Source organism: Xenopus laevis, chromosome 7S (genome assembly GCF_017654675.1).
Source record: "Xenopus laevis strain J_2021 chromosome 7S, Xenopus_laevis_v10.1, whole genome shotgun sequence".
NCBI lineage: Eukaryota > Metazoa > Chordata > Amphibia > Anura > Pipidae > Xenopus > Xenopus laevis.
This window is the reverse complement of record NC_054384.1, coordinates 86719760-86739250: the sequence shown is the minus strand read 5'-3', so window position 1 is coordinate 86739250 and position 19491 is coordinate 86719760. Positions and strand designations below refer to the sequence as shown.

The 19491-nt window shown below is 38.9% G+C and overlaps 2 protein-coding genes across 6 annotated transcripts in view; both read left to right on the top strand.

The window, feature by feature from the left end:
- The window catches only part of plekhg5.S (pleckstrin homology and RhoGEF domain containing G5 S homeolog), a 183895-nt gene extending 177067 nt beyond the window's left edge, over positions 1-6828 (top strand). For all 4 annotated transcript variants that reach the window (XM_041571485.1, XM_018227969.2, XM_041571486.1 and 1 more), the window contains 7 exons: positions 123-260; positions 347-466; positions 872-1004; positions 1867-1982; positions 2368-2516; positions 2948-3991; positions 5927-6828. In XM_041571485.1, the coding sequence (XP_041427419.1) occupies positions 123-260; positions 347-466; positions 872-1004; positions 1867-1982; positions 2368-2516; positions 2948-3991; positions 5927-5936 (1710 nt within the window). In that variant the 3' untranslated portion in view covers positions 5937-6828. The remainder of the gene's footprint in view (positions 1-122; positions 261-346; positions 467-871; positions 1005-1866; positions 1983-2367; positions 2517-2947; positions 3992-5926) is intronic.
- A 4353-nt stretch (positions 6829-11181) lies between these two features.
- LOC121396514 (tumor necrosis factor receptor superfamily member 26-like) overlaps positions 11182-19491 on the top strand; it is a 30480-nt gene continuing 22170 nt past the window's right edge. For both annotated transcript variants that reach the window (XM_041571484.1, XM_041571483.1), the window contains exon 1: positions 11182-12188. In XM_041571484.1, coding sequence (XP_041427418.1) covers positions 12153-12188 — 36 coding nt within the window. In that variant the 5' untranslated portion in view covers positions 11182-12152. The remainder of the gene's footprint in view (positions 12189-19491) is intronic.

The following is a 19491-nucleotide window of genomic DNA, read 5'->3' as shown; positions in this document are numbered from 1 at the left end:
TAGCATAGTCCTTCCTTCCTTCCTTCCTTCCTTCCTTCCTTCCTTCCTTCCTTCCTTCCTTCCTTCATTCATTCCTTCCTTCCTTGTCAGTTAATAACATATTCCTTATGTGATTACTTTAGATCAGCTCAGTGGAGCGTTTCATCAATCATGTGAATTCACGGATGCGCCAAAGACAAGAACAGCAACGCCTGGCCGCAATCATCGGGCGCATTGATTCTTACGAAGCTGTGGACAGCAGCACAGATGAAGTAGACAAGGTGACTTACCACATTTGAAAATGTGTTTTTTTTTCATTCTTTCTTCTGTGCCAACTGCATTCTTATCTGTTTTCCTTTTGTTCTAGATTCTGAAAGAATTCTGCAGGTTAGATTTGACAGCCCCCATGATTGGAACATCTCCTGAAGATACACGCCAACTTCTTCTAGAAGGAAGTCTAAAGATGAAGGAAGGGAAAGATAGCAAGGTGATTGTTTAGCTGGAAAACATGCTGTATTTTGATATTTGCTGCACTTTTGTCAACCTTTGAAATGGTTTGTCTTATACTAATATACCATATAACAATCAATCCAGACAATGCATGAGTGAGCTGGCCAGGCTCTATATACATTTAATCAGGACCATGTTGTTTTTTTATGAATTACAGGCAGCTCGTGTATAATTCTTTTGTTCATCTGACATACTTTCAAATTATAATTATAAATAATGTATACTTTAGAAAATGTTTTACTTGGCACCAGATACACTTTTATTATAAAAAAAAAAGGTAAAATGCCCAATAAAGTTTCTTCTAATTTAGAGAATATTAAATGAGAAGCCCATTATTATGAGAAGTATCATTGTTCCGTGACAGCATGTTCCTCTGTTTCAGATGGATGTTTACTGTTTCCTGTTCACTGATCTCTTCCTCATTACAAAGCCGGTCAAAAAAGCCGAAAGAACCAAAATAATTAGGCAGCCACTACTAGTGGATAAAATTGTATGCAGGGAACTTAAAGATCCAGGCAAGTGAAAATACATTTTTCTTGAATATTTGTTATATTGTATGTGCTAAATACACAATGATTAATTCAATACATGTACGACATTTTTGTTGTCAGGCTAACAAGCCTTGTCTGAGAATGTCTCAAACTCTATATAGTATTACTTTACTTGGGTTATCAAAGCTGAATTGTTAGTCTAGGGCAGTGATCCCCAACCAATTGCTCATGAGCAACATGTTGCTCTCCAACCCTTGGATGTTGCTCTCAGGGTCCTCAAAGCAGGTGCTATTTTTGAATTCCAAGCTTGAAAGCAAGTTTTAATCACATAGAAACTAAGTAAAGTGCCAAGTAGAGCCTCCTGTAGGCTGCAAGTCCACATAGGGGCTACCAGATAGCCAATCACAGCCCTTATTTGTCATCCCAAGAGACTTTTTCATGTTTATATTGCTCCCCAACTCTTTTTACATTTGAATGTGGCTCACAGGTAAAAAGGTTGGGGACCCCTGGTCTAGGGAGTCTAGATCTGCTTTGCAACATTGACATTATACTTATAACGTGCCAGTTCGATTAAGAGCATGAGCAGAGTTTGAAGGTGGTTAAACATCAGTACTTGAATGGAAATACACTAGACTGGAGGGTGATACAAAATGTTGGCTAAAATGAAATTCAGAGGAAGAACCATGTCCAACAGAAGTTCCCTAATTTGCTAGGACAGTCAGTGGGTAAGGGAAGTAATAGCTGGTAAGGGAAGTAATAGCCGCTTTATCAAGCAATACATGAGAGTACACATAAAAGACATGTGTAGCTGCCTAATTACCTAAGTAAATGGGGGCAAATAATGCAATGTTTTCCATGTACTTATCTTGTACTATTTCCATTGCAGGTTCCTTCTTGCTGATCTATCTGAATGAATTCCGCAGCGCTGTTGCTGCATATACATTTCAAGCCAGTGGGCAGTCATTGTGCAGAGGATGGATTGAAGCATTTCATAATGCACAGGTAAGGAAGACGGCTTAAGGATAACCACATATAGAATTCAATGCCATTTACCATAGAATTTAAACCATGTATTTTCTGGGATGTATATTATAGTGTATTTTGCCCCATAACCTTTATGGCAAACTTTTCAAAAACATACTGAAGTCAGTGCATACGAGACTGCTTTGTTGCATTTAGCTAAACCTCCCAGCATCCAATGACAGCCAAAGATCTAACCGACTAATCCTGCAGTTGGGCATCTTTGATCTGCTGCATTTTCTACTAAGATGCTATTCAAGAGCAAAGAAAAGGGCAACCTGACCTTCTTTTATACTACAGAAGTAAATATACATTGGAACTTGGCATTTTGAAACTGGCATCAATCATTTTAATTATGATGTTTCAGAATCTCTTGCAAAGGATGAGACAGGAGTGTCTGCGTAACCAGCAACAGGTGGCACATCTTCATGAAGAGGAGGAAGATATGGAAAGTGGGACGTCGGCTGCAAGCTCCCCAACCATACTGCGCCGGAGCAGTACAGACATGTTAAACAGGTAATCCTAAAGCCCATAAATAAATGTAAATATTGGCAGTTTTGATTAATTTTGTATTTCTATTTATAAAGCGAGTATGACAAATTATAGCATATTTACAGTTTTTAACATTGATTCTCTGCACCACTTAAAGGAACAGTAACACCAAAAAAAGTGTGTTAAAGTAATGAAAATACATCTTTGTTTTGCCCTGCAGTGGTAAAACTGGTGTGTTTACAGTACAATGGTTGGGGATCACTGGTCCAGGGTTAGGGGTGGTGATTAAACAGCCATTGATATTGTAGTTGGATATTAAGTTGGTTGTTAAAACACCTTTTTTATGTTTAATTTGATGAATTATATATTGCATTATTGGAAATTCATACAAAAGAAATGTTAGATATCTCATGTTAATGGCCCCACTAATCATCAAAATTGTGTATATTTTGCAGTCAGTCAGATAGTTCCACTGAAACTATCTCAGTGGTCGTCATTGATGCTGGCGATGAGCTTTCGTCCCCTGAAGTTGAACAAGGACCATTTGGCTCTCAGTCAGATGAAACTTCGTTAAGTACAACTGCATCATCCATTACGCCAACGAGAGACATGTTTGAGAGTATGGACTCTCCTGAAGAACACCCAGCTGTTGACTCCAACTATTTAAAGCTGGAACCAAATGGTTGTAGATCTTCATCCATCGACAGTGCTTACGGAACTCTTTCTCCAACGTCACTGGAAGAGTTTGTAGAACAACAGCAACAGGAAATGGCAGATGATGAGAGAGAATCGGTTAGTTCCCAGCGTTCTTCATCTCCTAAACTTCGTAGGAGAACTCCTGTTCAACTTCTACCTTGTAAATCGAAAGTACTGAAATCCAAGTCGGAAGCTAGCCTCGTTCATCTGATAACAAGCGTTCCTTTAACTAGCAATAGTGATGAAATAACTCATCTGACTCAAAGTAAAAGTCTAAGTGAACTTTTCATGTCCCCAAGGTCTGATATGTTTTATCAACCAGATAATATCAAAAGAAAATATATCTCCCCAAATGGGTTTAAAAGGACCAGCATGGTGGAGCGTACAGCCAATCACATGGAAGAGCATGTCAGAAAACCCAGATCTCAATCAGACTGCACAGGCCGAAGAGTGGTCAACATAGGCAGCTGCAGTAGTAGCTCCTCAGATCTTTCTGAATCAGAGGAAAGTGGATCGGCAAAATCTGTTTGTTTCACAAATGATCAAAAATTACAGGATTCATTATCTGAGCCCGAGCAACTTCAGTCCCTGCAAGAGTTTGAAGTGGACTCCTCAGACCATGTCTACAGTAAATCTTTCCCTGAACAGTTTTCTGGTGAATTAGAAATGGACATTGATAATGTTTCTGGCAGTGCCAGAAGGACCATGTCAGATCCACAGTCTTCCCAACACAGAAAACTTACTTTGGCACAGTTGTACAGAATTAGAACTACTTTACTCCTTAACTCTACATTAACGGCTTCGTAAGTATTCCATACAATGATCTATAATTTGTGAGTGTATCTATGTACTTGATTTTTACTAAAGCGTTCCTAGCTGTTGTAAACTCAATTAAAAATCTCAGCTGTCAATCAAATATTATCTGCTCTTCCTCTATGCCTCAGGCATAGAGGCGGGGCAGACAATTACTTTCACTTCCCATTCAGCACTTCCTAGATGTCACTGCTCTCCCCACATTCCCCCGTTCTCTTCATCATTTAATTGTGTAACCAGGGCATGGGGATGGACATCGGGTCCCCCATTCTGGTGCACAAACAAGATTCTGAGATGATGCAAGACTTGTCTTAATAACAGTGTCCACAAAATGGCTGCTGTCTGCTTGCTATAATTATGAATTCCCAGACTGAAGGAAATAAGATTCAAATAATTTATACAGTGTAAATAAAGTTCATTTTGCTTGACTAATGTGATAAAATAGAATTTGGAATCATTTTTTTGGGTGACGGGTCCCCTTTAAAGCCACAAACTTGTTCAGCGTTTTTATTTTGGTCTTTAAGAAGAATACTTCAATATATCCCAAATGCTGTATTTCTGCATACATTCCAGCAATCTTTACTCTAGTTGTATTTCCACTAGCAGCACCATGTAGAATCCTGCATTGGTCTTTTTGTAATGTGCATTTACAAGTGAAAGTCCCATAAAGAACAATACAAAAAACTTTCAGGTTGTTGCTGAGCATGAGTGCAACTCCTAACCTGGCCTTCAATCTCTCGCCATTGATTTACTGTCCCCCAATTATTTTTTTTAACATACTCTCTTGAAATTGTATACATTTTCTTTAAGGAGGTTATTTATCAAAGTCCGAACTTATCTCAATATTTTCTGCTACAAACTCCGATCAAATCTGCTCTAGTTTTTACACTTATTTATTATTACATTTTCTGGAAAATTTACTTTGAGGGAAAGAAATCAGATTTTCACGTTTTTTTCAGGATTTTTTCGAATTTTCACAAAAAAACTCAGATTTTTACCCGAAAACGTAGGGGTATTGCACATCAAAAAAATCATTGGGACTTCTCCCATTGACTTATATGCAACCTCGACAGATCTGAGATGCCGGATTTTCTGATTCGGACTTTTCCATCCTTTGGGTTTAATAAATTCTGAAAAATTAGTGATTTATAAAAGTGAGATCACAATCTTTCTTGATTTTTGTAAAATCAAGTTTAGTAAATTAACTCCTTAAGGGGATTCTGTCATGGGAAAACATGTTTTTTTCAAAACGCATCAGTTAATAGTGCTGCTCCAGCAGAATTCTGCACTGAAATCCATTTCTCAAAAGAGCAAATAGATTTTGTTATATTCAATTTTGAAATCTGACATGGGGCTAGACATATTGTCAGTTACCCAGCTGCCCCCAGTCATGTGACTTGTGCTCTGATAAACTTAAGTCACTCATTACTGCTGTACTGCAAGTTGGAGTGATACCACCCCCCCACCAGCAGCCAAACAAAAGAACAAAGGGAAGGTAACCAGATAACAGCTCCCTCACACGAGATAACAGCTAACTGGTAGATCTAAGAACAGCACTTAATAATAAAAGCCAAGTCCCACTGAGACTGATTCAGTTACATTAAGTAGGAGAAATAACAGCCTGCCAGAAAGTAGTTCCATCCTAAAGTGCAGGCACAAGTCACATGACTGGGGCTGCTGGGAAACTGACAAAATGTCTAGCCCCATGTCAGATTTCAAAATTGATTATAAAAAAATCAGTTTGCTCTTTTGAGAAATGGCTTTCAGTGCAGAATTCTGCTGGAGCAGCACTATTAACTGATGTGTTTTGGAAAAAACATGTTTTTCCATGACAGTATCCCTTTAATGTGTTCTAGAGTTCAATTTTAAATTGTATAAAAGCTGTGAGATGCAATCTCTGAAAACTTTTTTTTTTCTCTTTACAGAGAGGTGTAATTTCATGGAGACAGCAGGAACTCATGGCACCGGATTCGGAGGAAATGTAGTTTGAAAAAAAGTTGCAGAACACAAATGGCCCTTCACATGGCAGACGCTGAAGATCGCTAAGCCCTACAGATATTCAAGTAGTGAACCCGGGAACTAGGATATGAGCTTGCATTTGGGGCATGACCTCTGAGGAGGTCAAACTGAATTCATTCTTGTGACAGGGCTTTGTGTCTCCAAACACTAAACAGCAGAGAGATTTTACTTGCACTTTCAAATAACTGCCAAAACTCTTCTAAGAAGTTCAGAGTTCTGGCACAGAACATATACTGGTGGCATCATAGCATTAAAACAGCAATCAGACCCATACCTCATCTGAAACATCCAATGGCTATGATGAATAAACGTGACAAAAGAACAGAGTAACTCTGAACATGCTTTTTCATATTTCCTGCTGTAATTCACACCAGAAATGTTTACTAAATAGCTCATCCAACTAAGCGCTAGTGTCATTTTATCCAACAGAACAATGGATTCCACATGGTGCTGGCCTTTTCTATAGCAACCGATGACCGAAGTTGGCTTCCATTTTCATTTGTTGGACACGCAGGGTCTAATTTTTCGGAATGTGTTGGTGTGTAGCTTTATGAAATATTTGAAAAAATGTGAAATACATAAGTCACAGAAGTTAGAGGTTGTGTTTCTATGAAAATATGCCCCACGGGGGAAACATTTTCTTCTTTATTCTTCTGAACTGGGCTGTTGTTCTAAAAAAAACAGAGAAACCAAAAATGTTTACAGGAACAGTATTATAATTATTGTGAGACGTGGTGCTTGCCAATGCTTAAATTATTATTTTTTTTCATTGAGATTATTTGTTTAAATATGAATGTTTATAAATCTATTTAACATCTAGAGGCGCATTTATTAAGGTCGAAATTCAATTGGGGGGTTATTTATGAAAAAAATCTAAAACTCGCACGAATTTAACTGACTCGAAAACTCAAATATAATTCAAACCGAACTCGACTAAAATCGATTCGAGTTTTTACTCCGAAGGGCTAGTAATATGTCCAAATTGGTCCCTGGACCTCTCCCATTGTCTTACAGTATACATGAACTCGGCAGGTTTTAGGTTGCAAATAGTCGAATTCGGATTTTTAAATGGCCAGAGTGTGATAAATTTTGAAATTCGACTTTGGATAATTCACAATTCAAACTTGAGTGTTTTGACCATAAAAAAATTTGAATTCGAATTTTCAGTTCAACCCTTAATAAATCTGCCTCTTAAAAGGCACTTTATGTGTATTTTTAATAAGCCACAGATATTGATTCATTAGCGCTGCATGAATGATTTTATATTGAGTTTATTAGAACAGCATTACCTGCCTGTATATTAAATTGCTCTTAACCACTGACAAACTGTGCTTTTCCAACATGAAATCCTGCCTTCCCCGCCCAGGATATTTAGTTTTCTAGTATCGTACTCTGTGTGTAGGATATGTGCTCCTCATTTTACTTGGAAAAGTATATAACGTGTAAATATTTTTTTACTATGATTTGTAAATTAAAAGATATAACATTTGACGTGTGCTTGTAGGTTAAATACACAGTCAGTACCTGTAAATATATATTTAGCAAAAGACCTACAATAAAAGCATTTACACATAAACACAACATTCTTAGAGGTCTTACATTTTTTCAGTGTATTCATATTATTGCAAGGGGGTGGGGGCTAAATTATTGCAGATTGTATGCGTCGCGGGCACAATTTATATCCGTACTCTGTTACCTGGTAAAAATATACTTTGGGGCAAATTTACTAAACTCGAAAATTCGCCAGCTACGGCTTCGCAGACAGCGCAACAATTCGCCAGATTTGCTCAGACAACGCTAATTCACTAACATGCAAAGTTGCGTCCAGGGCGCTGAACGCTGGCGAAGTTGCGCTAGCGTTAATTCAGCAAGCAGAGAGAAGTTGCGCTAGCGTTGGCTAATTTGCATACTGCAGGAATTTAAAGTTGAATGGACGTATATGTTGCAGCAAATACATACATTACACTGCACAAGCCCGGGGAATCTTAATAAACTAAAACTAAAATATAGTTGTTATATTGCCCTACACATGAGCCCACTGTATAGTTTATGTGCCATATGTTAGGAAATGTAGGGGGGAAGCCGGGTACCCCAGAAAAATGTTATGCTCTTTTGCAGCCTATCACCCTGAAAAAAGGAAAAGACGCCAGCGTTTTTTGGGACTTAGATACTTTTTCAACAAAAAAATTGAGGAACTCCTATCTACTCTATTGCACTTCGCCTGGTCTCAGGTGGCGAAGGCAAGTCCAGCGCAAGAGGTAACGTTCAGTAAAATCCGCATTTCAGTGAATTTGCGTAGTTACGTCCCTTCGCCAGAGCACAACTTCGCCTGGCGCATGAGTGAGAATGAGCGCCAGCGTCAGTCTCTTTCGCTAGTGAAGTTACGCCTGTGCCAGTTAGTAAATCTGCGAAGTACCGAAATGGCGTCATGCTGGCGAATTTTTGCCAGTGTTAGTCACTTCGCCCTTTAGTAAATTTGCCCCTTTTAAGGGCAGAGACACATGCTGTAATTCGGGAGATTAGTCGCCCGGCGACAAATCTCCTCTTCTTCAGGGCGACTAATCTCCCCGAATTGCCTCCCCGCCGGCTAGAATGTAAATCGCTGGTACCCAGAGCACTTCATTTTCCGAAGCTGCCTCACGAGGCGCTCCGAGTGCCATCCTGCTGGCGATTTCCATTCTACCAGGCGGGAAGGCAGGGGAGGCAGTTCGGGGAGATTTGTCGCCCCGAAGAAGAGGAGATTTGTCGCCAGGTGACTAATCTCCCCAAATTGCAGCGTGTGCCTCTGCCCTTAGTCATTAAAAGATATAACTTCTGCTCATCTGAATTCGATATTCTATTGATATTTCTGACATGTATTTGTCATTAATTAAATAACTTTTCTCAAACAGTCAAAACAAAAAATGATGAAGGGCTGATGGGAACTGGGTTCAATAATTATTGGCAGAAAAAGACCATTCAAGCATCATTTCATGATTATATATATCTATAGATAAATGGTATTTCATTTTTCCTGGGCATATTAAGTAGAATGACAAACAGTAGCCTCATGGGCTCTGGCAGGATATTTATATAAAAACAATCCTGTGTATCTATCTGCAAAAGATTTGAATCTGATATACACAGATTATGCCCATAGACATTTCCCTTTTTATTGATATTGAGAGCACAGTAATGCTTCATGGTGGTGATGTCTTGTCTGTATGTAAGCCTAGGGTTTGGATAAAGGACCAGAGCACATACAGAGGAAGGTCGAGATTTACCTTAATGGTACAGTAAGTTTAGGACTGTCCTTCTAATGGTGCAGAATAGAAAAATAATGGACCTTGCATTTCTAGAGACTGATGCCATATTAATTTTTAAGAAAATCACACGCAAAGCAGAGGCAAATATTTCATAATCAGTTTGGACTGGTAAGTTTTGCTAGTTCTTTAGTAGTGATGTGTGGGCCGACATGATAACCGTCACAGGTGGCTGGCCGGTTTCAGGTTGAGCTCTTCTTCCTGCCCTCCCCACCCGCCACCGTGCACTGCCAGTTTCCGACTTCCGGCTTCCTTTTTTATAGACGGGCGTCTGCTTGCCCTGCCCCTTTTGTGACATCATCAGCAGGGCAGGTCGGGAGTGGGTCTATAAAAGGAACCCGGGAGTTGGGTGCGGGCTGAGGGAGGGCGGGTTAGGGTCAGTGCGGATTTTATCCAACCCGCACATCACTTTTCTCTTGTCTATAACTCTAAATATATGGGTTATTTCTGTACACTTAGAGCATTTTTTCCATTTCAGTTAATTATATTATTATTTTATGTACCATGTAAACCTGTGTATATGAATTTATAAACGGAAAAATGGAAACTGATTCGGGTCATTTACAGTACAGATATTGGATCCATTATCCAGACACCTGTTATTCAGAAAGCTCAGAATTAGAGGAAAGTTATCTCCCATGGACATTTTATCCAAATAATTCAAATTTTTTTAAAAAAAAATGATTGCCCTTTTCTCTGTAATAATAAAACAGTACTTTGTACACCATCTAAATTAAGACCCAATTAATCCATATTGAAGGCAAAATCACCCTATTGGGTTTATTTAATGTTTAAATGATTTTTTTGTAGTAGACTGAAAGGGGTTGTTTGCCTTTTTGTATGATGTAGAGAGTGACAATCTGAAACTGTTTTTTTTTTTGTTATTTCGTTTTTTGTTCAGCAGCTCTGCACTTTGCAGAGAGAAAATGTAATTAGAGACTTGTCGCAGGAATGGTCAGAGACTTATATATATATTACATAATGTGGGGTAATATAAAATATGCTGGGGGTTGTGCTGTGTTATTACACACAATACAATGGCAAGCTACCAGGGTCAGTCCACCTCCACCATTGCACCATAGGCACGTGCTTCTGCAAGGTACCATGTTTGCAGAAGCTGAATTGGCAGACAAGAGAATTCACATGCATAACTTTCCTTTTAGGGTCCCTATAGGCCACATACTTAATGTGGTAAATCATTGCATACTCAGCACCAAACTGTTCATTAGAAGGAATTACCAGAATTAAAATAGTGAAAGGACATTGCTTTAAAGTGGTTGAAACCAGAAAGTGTTGGTGGATGAGGTTTATTAAAACAGTGGATGTGGCTTGTGTGATTGCAGGAAGGGCCTGCTTTTAGCATGTTGCGCTACACGTAGCACGCATAGCATGCCTCCACTTTTTTTTTTCCCCCCCAATTCAATTCTGTGATACATTCATAAATTTAAGTTGGGTGAAATGAAACATAGAAATCTGTGCATGCCTGGCACCTTGATGCTATTTGATCGATTTTGACTGTCAGGGTACAAAGGAAGTACAATCTTTAAATAATCTTTGTTTTTATGTTTTTTCTTCAATAAATGGACTTGGCTTCATGGGGGCAGATTCACTAAAGGGCAAAGTGGCAGACACTCAGTGCTGTTTCTGGGGCTGCTGAGATTCCGCCCCCCTCCTCTCCTGCCCCGCGCTTAAAAATTAGTGTCGGAGCAGGTCTAAGGGGGCAGTATCGCTAGTGAAGTAAGCACAATGGCGCTCTCTGCACTAGCGGAGCTGAATTTCTGGGTTAAAACCCGGAAGTTCGGCTCTTAAAGTTACAAGAGGCGACTTTTTGCCACCCCTTGTAACTGGCCGCTCACTGCCGCCTGAAGCAAGGGTCTCACCTTGCCTCATAGCAGAAGCGGCCCTGCAGACACTACCGTCAATTCGCCCGAAAATCTCATCCGCAGTTACATCAGCAATTCACTAACAGGCGTAATGAATTTGCACCTGGCAAAGTGGCGCGGAGTGTGGCGAAGCGGTTGATGGTGAAAATTTGCACTTTATTGAATTTGCCCCTTGGTGTCAAAGATACTAGTATATACCAGGCCTGGTCATGTCGATGGTTTTTCACTGATCAGATAAAATCAGTAAAATCATCTGGCAAATATTTTTATGGCAAAATTGCCATAAAAATGTATATAATTAAAAAAAAAGGGGTGGGTTTAATTTCTGGTGCCAATATCTCTTTACGGTAATATACTCAGCAAGAAATATTTATATAAAAGAAATAATAATTTTAAACTGTATTACTGGGCAGCTTTCTGCAATCAGTTAATTACATAATCTCTCTTTTGCCCATAAATGGATGTATGACTGTGCTGTTTAAGAACCTAAAGACAAAACTGACGATCAACCCCCTCTTTAGAAACTGACACCCAAGAAAAGGTTTACAAGAAAGATTTGTCACCCAGCAGTCATAAATGTCACCTAGGGAATGGTCACATTAAAAAGAGAGGCGTTTCTGATTTCTGCAAGACAGCGACAAACTGTTGTCATCACTTATGTTCGGAGTGATTTGATAAGAAATCAGAAAAAACAGAACTGCTTTCTGCTTGTGGTTAGGATACATCTCTCCCTGTACGACGCACTTCCCCTTAGCGTGGGCCTGCTCTCTACTGCCTACAATGATGTGTGGCTCTTGCACAAATCCTGGCATACACTAGTCCCCTTGTCCAATTGATGGTGTTTTGTCTGGAGAATCTGGCAGATTGTACTTGGTGCTTCAGCTCTGAAGAGCGTTTGACTAGGGTTGGAGATTTTTAAGCTGATTTTAAGTCCCCGAATACAAATAATGAAGAACTTCCTCTACCTCTTTCTCTTGAACTGGGTAAGTGTTTTTTTTTTTTTGTGACAATTCAATTTGTAAATTTCTGTGTTGGGTAGTGTTTATTCTTAGCACTCATGCATGCACACACACAACTGCAGAGCACACAGACATGTTGGGGCACAGCTGTTACACAGTGCACACAATAACACAGAGAGAAATTCTTTTGTCCATCTATAAAATAGCCCTGGCCAAGAACCACAGTTACTGCATTAAAATGCCTCCTGGTGCTTGAGACACATCTTATTTTTAGCTTTGGCAATTGGAAATAAAATGTGCTTTGTTATTATAGTAGAGAATGAAACTATCCTTCTTCACAAAAGGCATTTAAGAAGTCACAGGTACTTCTGCAAACATTCTTAAAACAGTTCACTGAATTAATAAAGCAACTTCTTTCTCTCAGTGGCTTCTTTCCCTGCAGCTTCTTAGGGTAAGGGCACATCTGGAGATTCGGGGGGGGTTTAGTCGTCCGGCGACTAATTGCCTCTTCTTTGGGGCAACTAATCTCCCCAAACTGCTTCCCCGTGTCTTCCGTCTGCTTCAATGAAAAAACACCTCACCAGTAAACTTTGGGCGACTTTGGAAATCAAACCACCACAAGTGCATTGGCGTCGTTTTTTTTTTTATTGAAGCAGACGGAAGACACGGGAAGCAGTTCAAGGAGATTAGTCGCCCTAAAGAAGAGGCGACTAAATATCCCCGAATCTCCAGGTGTGCCTTTATCCTTAACTTCCCCCAAGTGATTGGTCTGCCCGGTTACAATAGACACATTTGTGCTATACTGACCCCAGATGCAGAAGAATATATCATGTTGGTCTAGTCAGATGTGAAACCACTTTTTAGAGATGCCTCTCTGTCTCCATTACTTTCTAGTAACGTTATCATGAATAAGCAACGTACTGTAAATACGCCACACAATACCCTGCTAATATAGGAATGGGACCTGTTATCCAGAATCCTCGGAAACTGGGGGTTTCCAGATAAGGGATTTTTCCATAATTTGGATCTCCACACATTACGTTTGCTAAAAAATAAAACATTTTAAACATTAATTATACCCAGTCCGACTGTTTTGCTTCCAATAAGGATTCATTATATCGCAGTTGGGATCAAGTAAAATGTACTGTTTTATTATTACAGAAGGAAGGAAATCATTTTAAAAACTTTGGATTCTTTAATTAAAATGGAGTCTATGGGAGATGGCTTTCTTGTAATTTGGAGTTTTTTGGAAAACGTTCTTTATAGCAGTAAGTGCAGTTTCATAAGCCTCATCAGCTAATGGTAATGTATAGAATATACACTGTCCCTCTGCTCCCAGGCAGTGAATAAGTAAAGCACGTTTTCTAGCAGCAGAAATCTCCCCTTGGTCAGCAGCAACAATATCATTTTCAAACAAATGGATCCAAGCAGTAAAAGGTATGGTAGGCTCACCATGGTTTGGGAGAAAAGCTGAAGCTGCTGCAGAGGTAGAAGAGACATCTTGTCACCAATATGTTATGTTTTGGTAGCTGAGCATGAGTAGAGTATAACAGTGCTTTATTAGCAGGCTCATGCAGCCATTACACAACTGTAAGCAACTCTAATACCACAAGCCATATAGAAAGTAAGCACAGTATAAGTCTTGAGCACAGTGACCTCTACAGGCCAGTTGAATAAACACTACACAAATATTTTTGCTTTACAGTATCCTGGCTTTTTATGTCCACAGAACTCATAAATAAGTGCCAATATCCTTATAAATTACTAGCAATGTCTCTATAGTAGGTTTACACTCATTAGCCGCACTTTTAGTCTAGCCAGACTATGTGTTTCCCTGGAAGCTCCGTCCCTGGCCTCCTCTTATAAATCACAGTTTTGTCGAAGTATGGGAATCACACGCTGTAGGCAGAATAACTGCATTTAGGATTTATTAAATTTCCACACAACATGTTTCGGGCACCAAGGCCCTTTATCAAGTGTGTCAAACAGTGTTAAAACAACAACTTTATATTACCACACAATAGCACCGCCCACCAATTAAGTAAATTAACCCATTAAATCCTAGGTCCTTGTGATGGAGTTCACCAAATTCCTTTAAAAGTTCTCTTAGTAAAAAAGTCCAAAGTGATTAGTAGATGTGTATAGTCCAGTTATCATAGTGTAGAAAAAGGCTTCTTATAAAACTCTTATAAAACTCACTTATCTAGAAAACAATTTAAAACATTACAAAAGGTTACAAAGTATCAAACGTTGCAAGAGGTAGCTAAAACGTTAAAAACAACATTGTATCTCTGTGTAAATCACTAACAGGAACTGCTAAAAGCCTACCTGTTAAAAAAAAAACCTTGGTACAACGTAAAACATATTTATGATGAACTCTTACCATTGGCTGGTTTCTATAGGGCACATTACGTAGCAACCTATTATTCTAGAAAGAAATCTTCAATATCTGTAAAGAAACAACAGGCATAATTTATAATTATAACTATAAGAAGGGAATGAGGCTCCAGTGATCATTCAATCCCCTTGGAAGCATTGTATCCATCTTTTTAATCCAATAAGCTTCCCTTTGTTAAAGAATCTGTCGAATGTCCCCACCCCTTTTAGGCATTTTAATTTTCTCCAATATCATCCACTTTAATTGACTTAAATTGTGTCTCTCAGTGTTGAAATGTCTGGAAACGGTGGTGTTGGTGGCGGTTCCAGCTTTAAAGTTCCTGATATTGCTTCTATGTTCCTTTACACGTTCTTTGGCTGCTCCAACACCACCGTTTCCAGACGTTTTACGTTGTACCAAGGTTTTTTTTTTTTTAACAGGTAGGCTTTTAGCAGTTCCTGTTAGTGATTAACACAGAGATACAATGTTGTTTTTAACATTTTAGCTACCTTTTGCAACGTTTGATTCTTTGTAACCTTTTGTAATCTTTTAAATTGTTTCTTATCTAGTGAATTTATAAGAAGCCTTTTTCTACACTATGATAACTGGACTATACACATATACTAATCACTTTGGACTTTTTACTAAGAGAACTTTTAAAGGAATTTGGTGAACTCCATCACAAGGACCTAGGATTTAATGGGTTAATTTACTTAATTGGTGGGCGGTGCTATTGTGTGGTATTATAAAGTTGTTGTTTTAACACTGTTTGGTGCCCGAAACATGTTGTGTGGAAATTTAATAAATCCTAAATGCAGTTATTCTGCCTACAGTGTGTGATTCCCATACTTCGACAAAACTGTAAATTACTAGCAATGCACCGAATCCACTATTTAAAATTTGCCTGAATCCTACGTGAAAGCTTCGGCCGGTTCTTCTGCTCGTTATAGGGCCTAGAAAACCAATGCAACAAATAATGGATAAAATACCCCAGCTGTAATTTATAGGGATGCACCGAATTCAGGATTCAGTTTGGGATTCTGCCTTTTTCAGCAGGATTCGGATTTGTGCCTGGCCGAAACCGAATCCGAATTTGCATGTGCAAATGAGGGTCGGGAAAGGAAAAAGTAGAAAATAATATTTTTATTTCCTTGTTTTGTGACGAAAATGTACATATGCAAATTCGGATTCGGTATGACCAGGCACAAATCCGAATCCTAATGAAAAAGGCAGAATCCCGAACTGAATCTTGAATTCGGTGCTTCCCTATAAATTACAGCTGGGGTATTTTATTCATTACTTGTTGCATTGGTTTTCTAGGCCCTATTATAAGCAGAGGAACCATCAGAATCTTTAATGCTGCATTTTGTTTTATAAAAGTTTGGTCCAAATATTTGGTCTTCGTTTATGAATTCCACAAGTTGCAACATAGCTTACACAAAATTATATGTTATTTCAAAACTTTGCATCTCTTGTTAGGGCAATTTGAGACCAGACACTTTCACCACAGGTACCTTCCCACAGCAATGGGAACAACTGCTGCAAGTAGCCCCAGACATTCACTTTTAACCATGGGTCTGTGGTTTCTCCTGGGGAGTTCCATTGCTATCAATGATATTTGACATACAGAGATCCAATATCAGAATGCTCATATACCGCAGGTCTTTTTAACAACAAAGTATTCTACTTCAACATATTTAAAGTCAAAGACAATTTGAATTTTGATTTCATATTTGGTGTTGTGTTGATTTGGATTTTGTGCATACAGTACAATATTTATTTATTAGAGCATGTATAAAATCTATATAAGTAGGATGGCATTGTATGCTGAGTGTGACCTACATAAAGCTTGGCTTCCCATTGTGCAATAGATGCAAACGACTTGGCCCAGTTGTGGTTTATTTTACAATAAACAATGAGTAGCCACATGCAATGAATAACACTGTTTATTTAGTGAATAATACCATAAAATCATAATCAAAGTAATAGCCTAAAGAGGACAACTGGCAGTTCCCAGCTGACCCACAATTATACAGGAGCTTCATCAGATACAACACACGGTAATTGATTCACACAATTCCACTAAGGCACAAGTGCACAATAGAAAATTAAATGATAAAGGCACACTCAGAACATGTTCCTTCAGCCCAGTGAGATATTTATGGTCTTCTAAAAAGAGAGTACAGCAAAATGGCTGATTTAAGGATACTTCTTCCCATATTCTAGTGAAAATGTCCTGATGTCCCAAATGTATTGTGGGAATGGCTTAGGTCTGAGAAAAACTGATCCATATCTCTAAACTCAGTGCTAAACTGGGGGCCAGGAGTGTGCTATCTGGTATCTGCTGAGGTTCTGTTTACCCCTTTGCGTGACATTTACATACTTTAATTTTCTATGTTGTTTGAGTAAGTTAGTGCTGTACGTCACAAATGCCACCCACTATTCCCAGGTGATAAGTGGAACCACATGCAAATATTCTGTTTTCTATTTAAATGTCTTTGATTTTGGTATCATTCTAAGAACCCAAACAGAGACCGTTATTTTCTGAGTATAAAATAAAAACCCCTTACTCTGGTAATAATCAGACTCTGAAATCCCTTGGCCCATGAATGCTGCCATATTTCAATTCTAAAACCTAGAATTTAAAATATCTGGTTATGACACTTGGCTTCTATTCTTCCTGATATGTTATTTTTGCAGAATTTGCACTGGGCCTGTAGATGCCTAATTTTGTCGTTAAAGTTGTTGTCTGTTTGGACCCTCATATATTCCTGTTACAGAGGGAATACTTACGGATGACAGTTTAAATATTACATTGAAAATAATTTGATTAAATATTATAAATTATTACCCATACTTTACTAATGCGAGGCCTACTTTTAGTGAAGTTGTCCCATTATGATCTACACCAAAACATTGTTATGTTAATTCTTTTCCATATAAAATATTACTTCAATATCGATTTATGAAAAAATGTATATTGCTACCAGAATGCTCGGGACCTGGGGTTTTCCGGATAATGGATCTTTCCATGATTTGGAACTTCATACCTTACGTCTACTAGAAAATTATGTAAACATGAAATAAACCCAATAGGCTGGTTCTGCTTCCAAGAAGGATTAATTATATCTTAGTTGGGATCAAGTACAAGGTACTGTTTTATTATTACAGAGAAAAAGGAGATAATTTTTTAAAACTGGATTATTTTATTATAACGGGAGACTGCCTTTCCGTAATTTGGATAGTTTTCCAGATAATGGGTTTCCAGATAATGGGTCCCATACCTGTATTGCATATTTCTTATTTAACCTTATCTGAATGAAAGGTCTATATTTTGGACACCCCTGTTTTAAATGTGGAGTTAAATGAGGAAATGTGGTGTTAAATGACTAAAATATAGTACCTGTTTATAAGGATCGGTGTGTTGTGGCTGCTAGCATATTTTAAATGATTATTATTTCAAGTGTATCTGAGCCATATATTCAACAGAACTTCATGGAAATATATAATAATAAATGACATTCTATAACACACCACGCCATATTAGTCACACTCATTAGCAGATTAAAAAATATATATATTTTATTACAGCATAAAAGTTACTGCTTAGAATATTTCTGCTGTATGTGTGATAAACACCCCCAACCTTGGGTTGGGCAGAGGAGGGCACTTGCCCCCTTTGGAGTCTCTGACCTGAACTGAAGCTAATTCAAGCCACTGCCTATAGATAGGATCTACTGTCTACAGTAAATCCCAGTACAACTGAACACCGATTGGGTAGAGGGATTTACCCAGCAGTATAGCTGTAAGGGCCCGAAGGCTCAGTATGGAGTGCAGACCAAGAAGGAGGCAGTTCAACAAACAAAGTTCAAGGTACAAAAGGGTTTGGCAATAGAATGGTCAGAGTCCAGGCAAAGAGGTCAATCCAGGCAGAATAGGGTCAAAACGGTTAAACAGGCAAAGGTCGGTACACAGGAATCAATATAACAATACTAGAATCACACCCAGGAATGCACAAAGTGAAACCTATGTTTGGGCAATGCTGCAGTCTTCAGGCTCCTTTAAATAGGCCTCCTTTGGCGCCAAAATTGGACGTGATGACGTCACGACGCTGGCGCTGGTGTGTTTACGCCGGCGTTCAAACACTGGCGTCCATTCCGGCCCTGGCGAGAAGGAGCTGGCGGCACAGTGCTGCGACCAGGAAGAACCATGTGGGAAGACAGGGCGCCGCCGTCTTGATCAAGGAATGGTGTAGTTGAGTTGTTTCCCTTATAATAGCCAATCACTATGCAGCTGTACACGATTGGATAGACTGGAAGGATTCACTCTGCATCCTAGGCAATCCCTGTGCAGATGTACCGGGACTTAGACTGAGGGGAAGATAAGCACTAAAGTTTATTGTCAGTGAAAGCTCCAGATTTGTCCTTCTAATGTCTTGTGTATGTGTGTGTCTGCCATGTACATGTGTGTTTTACTTAGTATATCTTATTCTGCATTTGTGTGTTTGGACCTGACCCAGATCTCTTTGTGCTGCTACTGGATGTACTTGCATGAAGTGCCATTTGACTATGAAACAACTAATTGAGTTTATAGCTGTAATTAACCTTCCCAAACCAAAACATCACCCTCTGCCTGTGCCTGCACCACTACTGGAACTCCCAGCACCACTAGTGTGTAAAGGATCAAATTAATGTCTTCTCTGAATAATGCAGGTTTTTTCTTTCACGTGTGTCAATCGCATGCTAATGTCACACGTTATGTTTATTGGCTTCAACCCACTTACTTATGTCTCTGCAATGAGAGGGCACTGTTTCAGCCTGGGTAAATATACACAGAATGGGTTTTAGCACATATGCATGTTTTCAATCCAAAATCTGCTCTGTGTGTGTATGTACCCAGGCCAACACTGTGCCTGTCAATGAAGAGGCAAAAGTGAGTGGATTCCAGCAG